The sequence below is a fragment of the Marmota marmota genome, unplaced genomic scaffold (assembly GCF_001458135.2).
Source record: "Marmota marmota marmota unplaced genomic scaffold, marMar, whole genome shotgun sequence".
In the NCBI taxonomy this organism is placed as follows: Eukaryota; Metazoa; Chordata; class Mammalia; order Rodentia; family Sciuridae; genus Marmota; species Marmota marmota.
This window is the reverse complement of record NW_026000019.1, coordinates 27,108,186-27,122,755: the sequence shown is the minus strand read 5'-3', so window position 1 is coordinate 27,122,755 and position 14,570 is coordinate 27,108,186. Positions and strand designations below refer to the sequence as shown.

The window sequence follows — 14,570 nt, the reverse complement described above, 5'->3', positions numbered from 1 at the left end:
GAAATCCCTCCTCCTGCACTTCCCCAACCAATGGGAACTCTCGGGGAATCCCCGGAAATCCCCACGAGAACTCCAAAATAGTGCGAGAACTCAAAAGTTGCGGCAGAGGCGGATAGTAATGCCTCGCCTGTCAATCAATACTGTTGGCAAAATGCCAGGGGCCATACAAACTCCGCGGTGGCTCTCAGCAAGTTGGGACATGATAAAACACTAAAATAATTATGGAGTGAGTAAATTCTTTGACATTTGAAATCAAGGACCAGTCTTAAGACCAGAAAATGCTTAGAAACCTCCTTATTTTAAAACCAAGGAATCTGTGGTCCAGATAAGTGAAATGATGTCGTTAAGAGCATATGGGCAGTTAGTGTGCCAGACCTTTATAAGTGATTTGGATCGTGCTATAAATTTTGTTCCACAGGTTTCTTTTGTTTTGTATTCTACATTGAGTCATAAGCATCCCTTCACTTCACAGTGTCCATTTAAGTCACTATTTAAATATCTGTTCTACTTAAAAGATACCCAAACTAAATTACTAAATGTAAGTGGATATGTTTAAGTTTGTATTGCATACATAAGTTCCTCTATGTGTATGCAGTGAAACTCAGTGAAGAGATAATTTAAAAATATCTGAAGGGGATTGGGGCATAGTGCCAGACCCTGGATTTGACCCCTAGCACTACCATTCCAAAAAAGTGAATGACACTGGAAGCATGTATATGTGATTTAAAGCTATACCTGCAACTCTTGTGTGTGGGTGGAGAGAATCCTCTCTCTCTCTCTCTCTCTCTGTGTGTGTGTGTGTGTGTGTGTGTGTGTGTATGTAATGCTGGAGACCAAGCTTAGGGCCTTAGGCATGTTTAAGCAAGTGCTCTGCTGCTGAGTTATAGCCCCAGCACCTTAAGTACTTAGGTAGGATTTTAAGCCTGGGGGTGGGCAGTGTCCAGGAATGGGGCAGACAAGGCAGTACCTGAACAGACTGGGATACAGTCCCCCTAGCCTGCCCAGGCTATCTTTTCTCTTTTGAGGTAAGGTCCCTTCTCTTTCAGGCTCTCTTTGTTAAAATATCTTGACTCTGGCTTCCAGGTCTGACCGACCTAGACTCTGAAAATGAATGGATTTAAAACTGACAGCTTCTCTCCTTCCTGGAATTAAGACACAGGTTATCTTTTTTTGAGGATAGTTTGAATCTTCTCTTTCCTCAGAGTATTTCCAAGTGTACGTGTTTGAAATGGATCTTCTTTTGGCTTTCAGTAAAAGTCCAAACACCAGAAAGTCTTGATAGAATGTTCTGGATTAAAGAAAGTGAGACAAGAAGAAGACTCAATTCATAAAGCCACAGACCTAATGGGAATGAGTGTGTATTTACTCCCAATTCCCGTATAGTCATTTAGGACAAAGGATGGACTGGGACCTGCATCAATTTACTGTCCATTTCAATCTGGGCTCTGGCTCAGATCCCGCTTAGGTCACAGAGACAAACGCACAGTGTCCCTTGTCAACTGGTCTCTGAGGATGTTGCTCCCCAGAATTACTAACTTTAAGGACGGATCTCAACAGAAGCTATGTTCCCGCTACCTTGCACCTCCTACCCTATATGATGCATTCTCCCAAGTAGAGTGAAGTCTCTTAAAAGACACCCAAACTAAATTACTAAATGTAAGTGGATATGTTTAAGTTTGTACTGCACACAGCCACCAGCGAAGGAGCGAGCGGGAACCAAATATAAAGAAACTAAAATCTCGGATAACCTGATTTCCTCTACTTAAGTGTCATACAGCGGGGAAAGAACGAACCAAAACTAAGAAGCTATTATGCATTGGCCGGGAATCGAACCCGGGCCTCCCGCGTGGCAGGCGAGAATTCTACCACTGAACCACCAATGCTGCCGGCGGGTGGCGGGTGGCGGGTGGCAGCATTACTTCTTCACCTCTGTTCAATTTCAGGATGTGTTTCTTAAACAGCTATGCTGCCTCTTTAAACCTGCAGTTTCGAAAGAAAGAAACATTTTTTAATACCTAAAAGACAACAACTTAAACACTGTTTTAAGGCTGTAGCTCTATTCGCCTGGGTCTTTTCCAAGCCACGAAACTCTCACGCGCCCTCTAAGGCGAAGGTTCCCAAGCTTGCGCGCCAGGAGAATCTGCTTCCAACCAATATCAGGGAGGACTAGTCCGGGAAGTTACTGCCTTAACTGGTTTCTGCCACAGCTAAGCGCCTTTAGAACCAACCGGGAGAAGCTGGAACTTTCCCAGTGTTTCTTTTTGGCAGCTCTGAGTCAGGAGCCAATGGGACCGACTAGCCCCCCTCCGCCCTGCCTTGCTCCCCGAATCTGCTGGAACCTTCTCCCCGAGTCAGCGCGGCGCCTCCCTGCTGAGTCAGCCCGGGCGGGCTGGGACCGGGAGACTCTCGACTGGCGGAGAAGGTGAGGGAAGGTTCGTGGCAGCGGGGGAGGGAGGTCCCTCGCAACGGGATAAAAAGCCGGTGGAAGCGGAGCTGAGTAGATCCCAACTGGACTGGCTAGAGAGAAACAGAAGGACAGAACTGCTGAGCGACCCTCCACGGCTAAGCAGCACTAACTTCCGCAGCCTTGTGCATCAGACTTTGTATCCAACTCCTCCAAGGAGCTCGAGAAGCCATAGCCATGTCTGCTCCAAGAGAAGTGGTAATCGGCATCGATCTGGGCACCACGTACTCGTGCGTGGGTGTGTTCCAGCAAGGCCGGGTGGAGATCCTTGCCAACGACCAGGGCAACCGCACCACTCCCAGCTACGTCGCCTTTACAGACACCGAGCGGCTGGTAGGCGACCCTGCCAAGAGTCAGGCAGCCTTGAACCCGCACAACACGGTGTTCGATGCCAAGCGGCTGATAGGGCGCAAGTTCTCTGACGCTACTGTACAGTCGGACATGAAGCACTGGCCCTTCCAGGTAGTGAATGAGGGCAATAAGCCCAAAGTACGGGTGTCCTACCGCGGGGAAGACAAGTCATTCTACCCCGAGGAGATCTCGTCCATGGTGCTGAGCAAGATGAAGGAGACAGCTGAGACGCACCTGGGACAGCCTGTGAGGCACGCTGTGATCACGGTGCCTGCCTATTTCAATGACTCTCAGCGCCAGGCCACCAAGGACGCAGGTGCCATCGCAGGGCTCAATGTACTCAGGATTATCAACGAGCCCACTGCAGCAGCCATCGCGTATGGGCTGGACCGGCGGGGAGCCGGAGAGCGCAATGTGCTCATTTTTGACTTGGGTGGAGGCACCTTCGACGTTTCTGTCCTCACTATCGACGCAGGTGTCTTTGAAGTGAGGGCCACTGCTGGAGACACTCACCTGGGTGGAGAGGACTTCGACAACCGTCTGGTAACCCACTTCGTGGAGGAGTTCCGGCGGAAGCATGGGAAGGATGTGAGCGGGAACAAGCGGTCCCTTCGCCGATTACTCACTGCCTGTGAGCGAGCCAAGCGCACCTTGTCCTCCAGTACCCAGGCCACCCTGGAGATTGACTCCCTGTTCGAGGGTGTGGACTTCTACACATCCATAACTCGTGCCCGCTTTGAGGAATTGTGCTCAGATCTCTTCCGCAGCACCCTGGATCCGGTGGAGAAGGCCCTGCGGGATGCCAAGCTAGACAAGGCCCAAATCCATGATGTCATCCTGGTGGGTGGTTCCACCCGCATCCCTAAGGTTCAGAAGCTGCTGCAGGATTTCTTCAATGGCAAGGAGCTGAACAAGAGCATCAACCCTGATGAGGCTGTGGCCTATGGGGCTGCTGTGCAGGCAGCAGTGTTGATGGGGGACACGTGTGAGAAAGTGCAGGATCTCCTGCTGCTCGATGTGGCTCCCCTGTCCCTGGGACTGGAGACAGCAGGTGGTGTGATGACTACATTAATACAAAGGAATGCCACTATCCCCACCAAGCAGACCCAGACCTTCACCACCTACTCCGATCACCAGCCTGGAGTCCTTATCCAGGTGTATGAGGGTGAGAGGGCCATGACCAGGGACAACAACCTGTTGGGGCGTTTTGAACTCAGTGGCATCCCTCCTGCACCACGTGGAGTCCCCCAGATTGAAGTGACCTTTGACATTGATGCCAATGGCATCCTAAGTGTGACAGCCACTGACAGGAGCACAGGAAAGGCTAACAAGATCACCATCACCAATGACAAGGGCCAGCTGAGTAAGGAGGAGGTAGATAGGATGATTCGTGAGGCAGAACAGTACAAAGCTGAGGATGATGCTCAGAGGTGCAGGGTGACTGCCAAAAACTCCTTGGAGGCCTATGTTTTCCATGTAAAGGGCACCTTGCAAGAAGAAAGTCTTAGTGACAAGATTCTTGAAGAGGACAAGCACAAAGTTCAAGACAAGTGTCAGGAAGTCCTTGCCTGGTTGGAGCACAACCAGTTGGCAGAGAAGGAGGAATATGAGCATCAGAAGAGGGAACTGGAGCAAATTTGTCACCCCATCTTTTCTAGGCTCTATGGGGGGCCTGGTATCCCTGGGGGCAGTAGTTGTGGGGCTCAAGCCCGACAGGGGAGGCCCAATACCGGCCCCATCATTGAGGAGGTAGATTGAATGACCCTCATGATAAGTCAGCTGTTATTGTAAGGCCAGGGTTTATGGGCCCTCTAAGCTATCTTCTATGATCCTGTCTTGAAACTTCAGTGGGTGAGGGAGTGTCTTCCCCCACGAATGGGGAACTTTCTTCTCAAGGTGTTTTATAACTGAGGTATTTGTCATTTGACTTTTTAAACTCTCTTTTCTCATTTCAAACAGGCAAAAGTCGTCATTACTAACATTTGTGTGACTCATTAACATTGTTTTCACCTACAGTTTATGTAGTTTAATATCTGCATGTATGGATTTTGTTATGGGAAAAATAGTTGTAGATCTAAATAAACTTTTAAAATTCCTTGGTTTTCTTTCCTACCAATTTTCTACATGATGGAGCTTGGGTTCTGAAGCAGGAGATGTTAGGGCAGGTGCTGAAGGCCAGACGCAAGGAGAATTCACAAGGTTGAGTATGAAACTTCTCTATAGGGGAAAATAGAATAAGGGGAAGAGTTTGAGGCAGAAACACTAAAACAATACTGAAGTTTAAGTGCTGACAGAGAACTGTGTTGTTCAGGAAACGTAAAGGAGACAGAGTTGAAAAGGCAGAGACTGGATAGAAACTTAAGTACTGGCAAGGTTCTCATATGTGATCCTAAGATAAAAATTCTATTGGTATAACAGTGGTCCCCTTTATGTTTTGAATATGGCCCTTGCTGCTCTGCCACTGTGACTTATTTTTAAAATGAACATTTTTCTTTCTCTTCCTCTCTCCCTGCTCCTCCCTAATCTCAGGGGAAACGGGATTACCTTTCTTCCCCATCCTAGGCAGAGTTCTTGAGCACACACCCACCAAAGAAACAAGTAATTCTGACTTTGGGGATGGCATCAGAAGATTACAGAAATGACTATCTCCCAAATTAACAAGCGTATTAGAATTCCGGACAGAAAACATGTGGAATGTAGCCTTTGAGTCACCTCTTTAAAAGCCCCCTGTTCCTGCTGATGGGCAGAATCACAGCCTTTGGGACAGGAGTCCTCTGTGTTTCTCCTTTGCTAGCAAAGCAATACATCTTTTTCCTTTTTCTCAAAATCATGTCCGAGTTATTGGCTTGGCATCAAGGATAAGGCCAAGCTTTCAGTAACATTGGGAGCTTAGTTTAGTTTGTCAGTCTATGTAGTAATAGCACTGACAAATAGTTCACATGCTTATTAGACAATTCTAATCATGTCACTTTACCCTTTTTTTTTTTTTTGAAACCCCAAGTCTTGGACTCTGGAGTATATTGTGGGAGGCTGATATAGCATGTGACCAGCGTTTGCCTCCCCTTTTGATAGGTGTGGCACTGTCTGTCACCCTGTGATCTGATTGCTTAGGTAACCAAAGATAGTAGCCCCCATCTTTAGGGTTGAGAAAATGCAAATGTGTCTTGTGCATGGGTGTGCCTTCCTACATCCCTATGGGTTGAGCTACACTAACTCGTTCCTTTGTGATATTACCCCTTGCCCTGTTTGGGATAGAATGTTCCATGGACATGCCCTTTGTGTGTCCCCTTTCCTTACTCTGCCTTTGGTGTGGCCTTCCTAGATGTCAGTCAACCTGCTGACAGCAGACATTGTGAAGCTAGACACAGTCCCCTGAAACCTGGCCTCTTGCCTCATTTGAATGGCTTCTCCTCAATAAAAGGGGTCAGCATGAGCAGGCTCACTCTCTTTCTTCGGACCTTTAAGGTCAGAAGAGCCGTCACAGCACCCCCAAAGATAAAAGTATTTCTGTCTCTTGTGTGGTTATTTCGTGTGGCCCAGTTCCCCTGGAGTGACCACTGAGTGTTTGTTGCATGCCACATGGCAGTATATGTTAGAATAGGTCTGGGGAATGATTGATCTTAGCTATGTGAAAGAAATAAGTATGCTTATTAGACAATTCTAATCATGTCACTTTACCCATTTTTTTTTTAAACAAAACCCCAAGTCTTGGACTCTGGAGTATATTGTGGGAGGCCGACAATTAGATAATTCTAATCACATCACTATCTGGTTTCTACTGATATTAGTGTATTCAAAAGCTCAGTTCTTGTCTCCCATGTCAATCCAATAACAAGGACACAGTTTTGAGTAAAAGGAAAAAGAAGGTTTATTGCTTTGATTGCAAAAGAGAAACACAGGGGACTCCTGTCCCAAAGGCTGTGATTCTGCCCATCAGCAGGAACAGGGGGCTTTTAAAGAGGTGACTTAAAGGCTACATTCCACATGTTCTCTGTCTGGAGTTGTAATTCCCTTGTTAATTTGGGAGACAGTCATTTATGAAATCTTCTGTTACCATCCCCAGAGTCTGGATTGCTTCATTCCTATGGTGAGTGTGTACTCAGGGACAGATAACTCTGCTTAGGATAGGAAAGAAAGGTAATTCTATTTTCCCTGAGATTAGGGAGGAACAGGAAGAGAGGAAGAGAAAGAAACATGTCCATTTAAAAAAATAAGTCACATTGGCAGAGCAGCAAGGACTATAGTCAAAGCATAAAGTGGACTACTGTTATACAATGTGGCATTTAACATCATGTCTCCTAAAGTCCCTATGATCTGTGAGTTTTTCAGTCATCTATTGTTTTTCATGACCTTAATACTTTTGAAGACTACTAGTTAGATATTTTGTAGCTTGCCCCTTAATTTGGGTTTGTTTGGTATTTTTTCAGATCTGACTGAGGCTTTGGGGGAAGAATATACTACTGAAGTGAAGTGTCCACGTCATCATCTTAAATTGAGACTGCATAGTATCACTGTCACTAGTCACTGGCAATGGTAACCTTGAACACTTGGTTAATGGTAACCTTGAATAGCTTTGTTTAAAAATTACCTTTTTAAATTTTTGTAAGCATGTCTCTTATGTATGCATTATGAGGTTCCTAAGACACACACAGTGCTTAATTTAACTTTGTACCCTCTTTTCAAAGTACAGAGTCTGACACATTGTAAATACTTAAATGACACTAAGTCAAAGATGGCCTAGTGAGAAGCAAGGGAAAGGGTATTTCACCTTGAAGATCAACCTGTGCAAAGTCATGTAGATTATACCAGTTCTGAAATTTTAATATACATTTGAATCAGCTGAGGGAATCTTACAAAATACAAATTAAGTAGACCTTTTTTTTTTCTTTTCCAAATTAAGTATGTCTGAGGTGAGACCTGAAATCTGCCTTTTTGATGAGTTCTAGGCTATTTCAATTCTACACCCATTTTACTAGGAAGCAAACTAAGGCTCAGAAGTGTCAAATGCTTTCCCCAAGGTCACAGTCTATTAAAATAACAGTTATGCTTGGCAAACTTCCATTAATCAAGCTAAAGATCCTTACATCTTGGCCCTTATGAACTTCTCACATTCTGCTTCTTTTTCTTAACAGCTCTTTTCTCTTCCTAAAAGGACAGAACTTTTTATTTTCCATACAGTTTCTCCCAAATCAGAAAGTGGTTTATTTTTGAAATTGTAGAAAAAGGATTTCTTGAAGCAACTAATTCCATGAGTTTATTTTTCCTATTACTTCTCCATTTGATCTAGTGATCTCTTTTCCTGGTATGAACTAGGTAACCTATTGAATTAAATTGGTTGGTATGGGCAAAGTGGAGAAACATAAGAATCTCATGGTCACCAAAGTTTGATACCATTGCCCTAGCATTAATAGACTTGAGGTAATTACAATTAATAATTAATTTGCTATAGCAAATGATGGGCTTTTCTTTGTTTAGTCACTTGTTCAGTCAGAAGAGACTGATAGCTGCCTTCCTCAGGGTGTTTGACATATAGAAAGATCTCAATACATTGTTGTTGGATGAAGGAAGGGATAAACAGGCAAAGGAAAACTGGTGTCTTAAAGTTAAAAAAAAAAAAAAAAGAATTTTCTTCCTCAATAGGCAGGTATAGATCTTAATTGCAACTGCAAATTTAACAGTCTTCTGCATATAATACAGAAAAGTAGATTCACCTCTACATTTGCAACAAAGCACAAATAATCTTCGTGTAGGATTTTTTTAAAAAGTATATATCAACACTATTTTCTCCAGAAAATAACTGTTAATCATTTGGTAGAGAAAGAAAGTTGCAGAGCCAAAATCCTTCTTTGTCAGAAGTGGGATTCGAACCCACGCCTCCAGGGGAGACTGCGACCTGAACGCAGCGCCTTAGACCGCTCGGCCATCCTGACACACGGCCAAAAGCTTGCTTTATTTTCTTTTAAGTCTATCATTATGGAGCATTATGCCACATCATATTAATGTTTATTTATCGTTTCAAATAAAAATTTGATTCTCCCTGCACCCCTTTCTTTGTAAAGCAGCAAAAATAAAACTGTCTGTTACTAACAGCTCTTTCCAACTTCCTCACCGCCTTAAACCTTGAAGTTCCATTTTCCATTTTCCCTGGCGCTCCTGTCCTCTAGAGAAGCAGAGTCAAGCCAGTCGTGAATCTAGTATCTGACTAGATACCTTCGCCCAAATGTCTGTTGCCAAATCCGACAGCAGGTGGATCCAGTACCGAGTCTCATGGAACTGGGAACATCCGGCTGTAAGGCTAACAGGGCTGAGATGAGGCGGGGGAAATAACTGCCTTGGAGCTGAGCCCTGGCTTTCTCATTCAACCTTGGCGTCCGAGGCTCCGGCACTGGGTGGCTTCTGCATTCCTCAGAGTCAGGGCGCAATTTGAGAACTTCGACAAATTTTAAACCTCTATTTCCGTTTTAAATGTAATTCCAAAGGTGCTTCCTCGAAGCGTTGGTGGTATAGTGGTGAGCATAGCTGCCTTCCAAGCAGTTGACCCGGGTTCGATTCCCGGCCAACGCAAGGTGGTTTATTTATTTATTTTGGATACTTGTTGCATTTTATACCTGCCTGACACTAGAAACTGCAGTTCTTGTCTCACTGTCTCTAGTTTTGATACTTCCCGGTACTCAGGAATGAATCTTTGTGATCTTCTGGATTCTGGGATCTCATGCTTGAATCTCACACTCGGAAAGGAATTCCTCTGCGAAGTTCAGACGGTAGCCAAAAACACATGAGCAGTGTGAAATTGGCGGGTTCATTTAAGACATCGCATTTTCAAATTTACTTTTAATTTATAAATTAATTGAAAGAATACATTAATAAATGAAGTTCCTAAATAAGTAGAACTTCTTAAACGGATACTCACCACAGCTATTTAAAGTTTAAGTATTTGGGGGGAAACAGGTATATGCCCCTTATTTTTCAATTGTAAATTTTATAGAATGTAAATACCTATAGATTCCCTATGAATGACATATGGCTTTACCTCTTTTACTGCACTACATGGATCAGGACGGTGAAAAACTATGCCAGCAACCGGCAACTTTTCGAAGGTTCAGTAATAGTTTAGGACTTTCATAAATAGTGATTTTGAAAGTGGGACGCTAGTAGTCCTCCTCGTTAGTATAGTGGTGAGTATCCCCGCCTGTCACGCGGGAGACCGGGGTTCGATTCCCCGACGGGGAGACCTCAATTTACTTTTTTCATCCCTTGATTCCTGTGTAAGTATATCATTCTTAAACAACTTTAAAATTTAGGTTTCAAAATTATGTTCTCTAGTCAATTCTTGTATTAATCCTAGAAGCGAGTTTCCATACCTGTCATTGGATGAGCCTGTCACTCATTTTTACTGCCTTCCATTCCCAGAACTTTCTGCTGCCCACAGGAAGATCCTCCTGGGGTTCAGGCTGTGCCTTAAGTCTTGGCCACCTTTCCTCTTGCTATCCCCTGCTCCAATAGGAGGAGCTCCTGCGTATGTAGCTCTTGAGCAGTAGCCAGCTCCCCAGTTCTCGTGTCCGCACTTTTTCCTGTGCCCTACTGCATGAAGGTCTGTAGACTTGTATAACAACCAAGAAACAAACTACAAGTTATAGGGAATAACAAAGATTTCGTGCCCAAATCAAGCAAAGAAAGGAGCAAATCAAGCACGTAAACACAATAGGGAGACCTGGGTTTGGTTTTGTTTGTTGCTGCTGTTTTTAATCACTAAGGAAGAGCTTGCATTTGGCAAATAAATCATTTAACTTATGTGAAATTCTGATTTTTCACCTGCTAAAAGGAGGAGCACTTCAAACTTTACTTTGAGTGGCGTCTTCCAGATCCTTTGTGAAGTCCGTAGACAATTAGGCCCCAGGGAGGGAACTTCCCTTACAGTTCCCCTACCGGCCCGCCCTCCCGCCCGCCCTAAATTAACCCGGGCACCAAAACTCCTCCTACCACCTAGCCTGGCCAGCCAAAAAGCCCGCCAAAAGTTAAGTAACTCCTCCCACGACCTGGCTCTTAGCAGAGTCCCATAAAAACCAGACCCTCCAGGTGGCCCACCGCCCTTCCCCTGTGCCCCGAAGATGAAGATGTGCCCCTCTGGTGCTGAATAAAGCATTGCTGGTCCACGAGGTCTGCCTCCATTTTCTTTTTCTTTTTGTATTCTCTTTCATGTGCTTTCACTTTGTAGCTCTAAAGTCCTTTGAAGTAGAACCCTGCAGGAAGAGTGTGGTTTTTAATTGACATATTTTGAATCTCAACTCTCCCACTTAACTAGCCCTTTGACTTCAAGCAAATTGTTCAAATTTTCTGAGCCTGTTTCATCGTTAAATGTATATATTAAAAAGGTGTTTATTCTGATAAAGAATAATTAAGAATAATTCTATATTTTATTCCAAATGATTGTTTTGAGGATGAAAGATAATATGTGTAAAAAACATGGTATATAGTATAGGCTCATTTTTTTAAAAAAAGGTTTGCTGAATAGGTAATACATAGTACTGATACCGCAGGTTATTGGGGGTGGATCCTGCTTCCCCACATGTTGAAGTTTGAACATTAGAGAAGCATATGGAGGCAAGCATATAAAGCAGGGTTTTATATGGGGGTTTAAAAGGGGTAACATAGGCTTCTTCCGGGAGGGAGAAGGGGGCCATAGCTGGTGTCCTGATATCCCAAGAAGCAAGTTGTTCTGCACTTTTTACTTGTCCTAGGCTTCCTTTGTTCTCCTGCCCTCTTCCCCTTATCTTTCTCCTTCCTGAGTACTTGACTGGGCCCTGGACTAGGCCCAGGAATGCTTGGTGGGACAGCCTAAATAAAGGTGGGAAATTGGTGGGCTGAAGGGGGAAGGGCAGGATGGTGCTGCCCAGGACACATTAATTAACAACTTTATAGCTCCCTGTAGGGAGGGGCAACTCCTGGGACCGGTTACCTTAGCAACAGGTTGGAGCAGGGGTAAGTTCTTGATAAGGGAGCAGGAAGGACTCTGAAGGAATTAACTGTCCCTCAGGGGACAGTCTCCAACTCGCAGAGACTCACTCAAATTGTCCTGACTTGATCTACCTATCTATACTGACTGCCAGCCTAATTCGGGCTTCAGTACTTGCAGAAAATATGGGGATTGGGGCGGAGGAGGTAATTCAGTGGTAGAGTGCTTGCCTGACACCATTGAGTCTCTGGGTTCAGCACTCAGCACTGAAAAGAAAAAGAAAAATCACACAGGTATAAAAGAAATGAATTACTAACAAATGAAAGGCACCCACCTCCCAAGGGCACAGCGGCATACACCCATATACAGCTCAGGAGGCTGAGGCAGAAGGATTTCAAAATCAAAGCAAGCTTGAGCAACTTCTAGGAGTCCTGACTCCAAATAAAAGGGGCTGGGAATGTGGCACCCTTTGGATTCAATCCCCTGTACAAAAAAAAAAAAAAAAAAAAAAATGGAGATATATATATATCTCCATCTATATATCTATCATCAGAAAACCCCTCTTTATGCTTTGTTTTTATATCTCTTTGATATTTGGAGTCAGGGGTGGTGTGTTTCAAATGCAAAGTTGGAATCATACTATGCATATTGTTTATTTTTTAATAGACTTTATTCTTTCAGAGCAGTTTTAGGTTCATAGTGAACTTTTAAGGAGAGTACAGAGATTTCCCAAACACTCCTTATCCTTAATATACATGGTCTCCACCATTATTAATATTCCCCACCAGAGTAGTCATTTGTTGATAAATCTACATTGATAGATCATAATTATCCAAAGACCATTGTTTATATTAGGATTCACTTGGTGTCCTATATTTTAGGGATTTGGACAAATGAATAATGGCATGTTTTTTTAACCTGCTTGACTTTTTACATAGAAATGTTGTGACTATTTATTCATTAACTGTTAGCCTAAAACAATCTTTTAATCACTTTATTGTGTTATACTATTGTTATGCCAGATTCATGGGACCCCAATAGACCTCCAGGAGCCCAATCCGGTGCAATCACAGGAGAGTCTTTATTGCAAGCTCGAGCCTGGACTCACAACCATTCCCGACGCAGCAGTCCCAGGGAGTGAGTCCTGGTCCTTTGTTCAGTGAGATTTTATAGGTTTGGGGGGTACTCTATGCGTCACAACATCACACAGCATATCATTCCATACCGAAGGAAAATCAAACAACAACTTGCCGCAGTCTGGCTGGGCACAAATCACGAGCCACTGAAGCAGGAACAAACTTTATTTTTAAACTGCAGGAAAACACTTCACACAGCTCCCGGGGAATCCTCCCGAACGCCACGAGGCTTGTCCAGGAAACCCCCAGCCGGAAATATCTCTTTCGGAAATCCCTCCTCCTGCACTTCCCCAACCAATGGGAACTCTCGGGGAATCCCCGGAAATCCCCACGAGAACTCCAAAATAGTGCGAGAACTCAAAAGTTGCGGCAGAGGCGGATAGTAATGCCTCGCCTGTCAATCAATACTGTTGGCAAAATGCCAGGGACCATACAGACTCGGCCGTGGCTCTCAGCAACAACTCTTAACATTGATTAGCATATTCAATGTCGGGAACAAGTTGGGTAGGGGTGATTGGTTAGTACAAGAGGAGGATTCGTTTGAACTGATTGGTTTAGGCCACGAGTGGTATATGTGCTAAACTACATGGTTTCCCAACATGTTATCAACCACCATAAACTACTTGGGGGTCATCTGGCATCCCAAGTATTTTCCCTGTCTCATGCTGATTGGTGGTTGCTAGGGGGTTGCTATGGGTCCTTACCTAGCCTAACTGAGTCAGGGACACCTGCCACAGCAGACCTCTGTTATTTACAGGCAAACAACTCAGCAGGGTGGGTATGTGCTTAGGAGTGCTCTGTGGGTCTTTCCAAGGACAAGGGTCACACCCCCTTCCTTAGGACTGGCCTTGAGGTAGAAGTTGCTGTTGTTTATTTCTTTTTAAAAATGGAGTCACATCAGTTTCTCACTATATAGATACACCACAATTTCTTTAACAAATCTTTTATTTTTGAACATTGATATTTCTAGTTTTTTGGGGGGTGTTTTTTTTTTCTCCTCTCGTGGGGCAGCTTCTGAAATCTCTGCTCAATATTCTTTCAGTCTTCTAGAAATAACTTTCACCTCGACCTTCCTAGAACCTCTGCTCAATGAATGTCCATTTCGAGTGTGAAACAAGGATTTGACGGAGATTTATTGGCAAATTTGATTTTCTCCCATGTGACTCACTCCTTCCTGGATTTATGCCTTCAACTTCCAAGACAATCTGGCAGCTGCTAACTGTATCCTGATGCTCAAGACCAAGACTGTTGTTTTCTGTTTACATCTGAGTCTGGCTGACAGATGAGTACCCACAAGATGAAGGTCATATTTGTGTTTCCTTCTTCCAAACCTTGAATCCTTTTTATTTTTTGTCTATTTTGGTTGCTCTCCAGTGCCCACAAATAGATTTTTGAAAAAATCTTTAGTCCAGAGTTTATAGTTTGTTATATGTGTAGTGATTAGTTTCACTCAAGCTAATCTAACACTACAGAAACTGGAAATGCTTTTTAATTTTATTCACACTCTTTTGGAAATTGAGGAGTTTCTAATTTTTATGTAGTCAAATATTTTTCCTGGTAATTTTTTTATACATAGAATGATTGAGTATTAGATCAGGTGTTTGTTTTGTTTGTTTACTTGGTTACTTGGTGCCAGGGGTTGAATCCATGGCCTTGTTTATAAGCA

At 43.9% G+C, this 14,570-nt stretch overlaps 1 protein-coding gene and 4 non-coding genes across 5 annotated transcripts; 3 read left to right on the top strand and 2 right to left on the bottom strand.

Moving 5' to 3' along the window:
- Window positions 1–1,812: 1,812 nt before the first annotated feature.
- Window positions 1,813–1,883, bottom strand: Trnag-gcc. The gene has a single exon. It is a non-coding gene; the product is annotated as a tRNA-Gly (tRNA).
- A 163-nt stretch (window positions 1,884–2,046) lies between these two features.
- On the top strand, window positions 2,047–4,910 carry Hspa6 (heat shock protein family A (Hsp70) member 6). The gene has a single exon (XM_015491930.2). The coding sequence runs from the start codon at window positions 2,642–2,644 to the stop codon at window positions 4,571–4,573; it is 1,932 nt and encodes a 643-aa protein (XP_015347416.1). The 5' UTR covers window positions 2,047–2,641; the 3' UTR covers window positions 4,574–4,910.
- A 3,752-nt stretch (window positions 4,911–8,662) lies between these two features.
- On the bottom strand, window positions 8,663–8,745 carry Trnal-cag. The gene has a single exon. It is a non-coding gene; the product is annotated as a tRNA-Leu (tRNA).
- A 562-nt stretch (window positions 8,746–9,307) lies between these two features.
- Trnag-ucc lies at window positions 9,308–9,379 on the top strand. Its single transcript has one exon. It is a non-coding gene; the product is annotated as a tRNA-Gly (tRNA).
- A 594-nt stretch (window positions 9,380–9,973) lies between these two features.
- Window positions 9,974–10,045, top strand: Trnad-guc. Its single transcript has one exon. It is a non-coding gene; the product is annotated as a tRNA-Asp (tRNA).
- The last annotated feature ends 4,525 nt before the right edge of the window (window positions 10,046–14,570 follow it).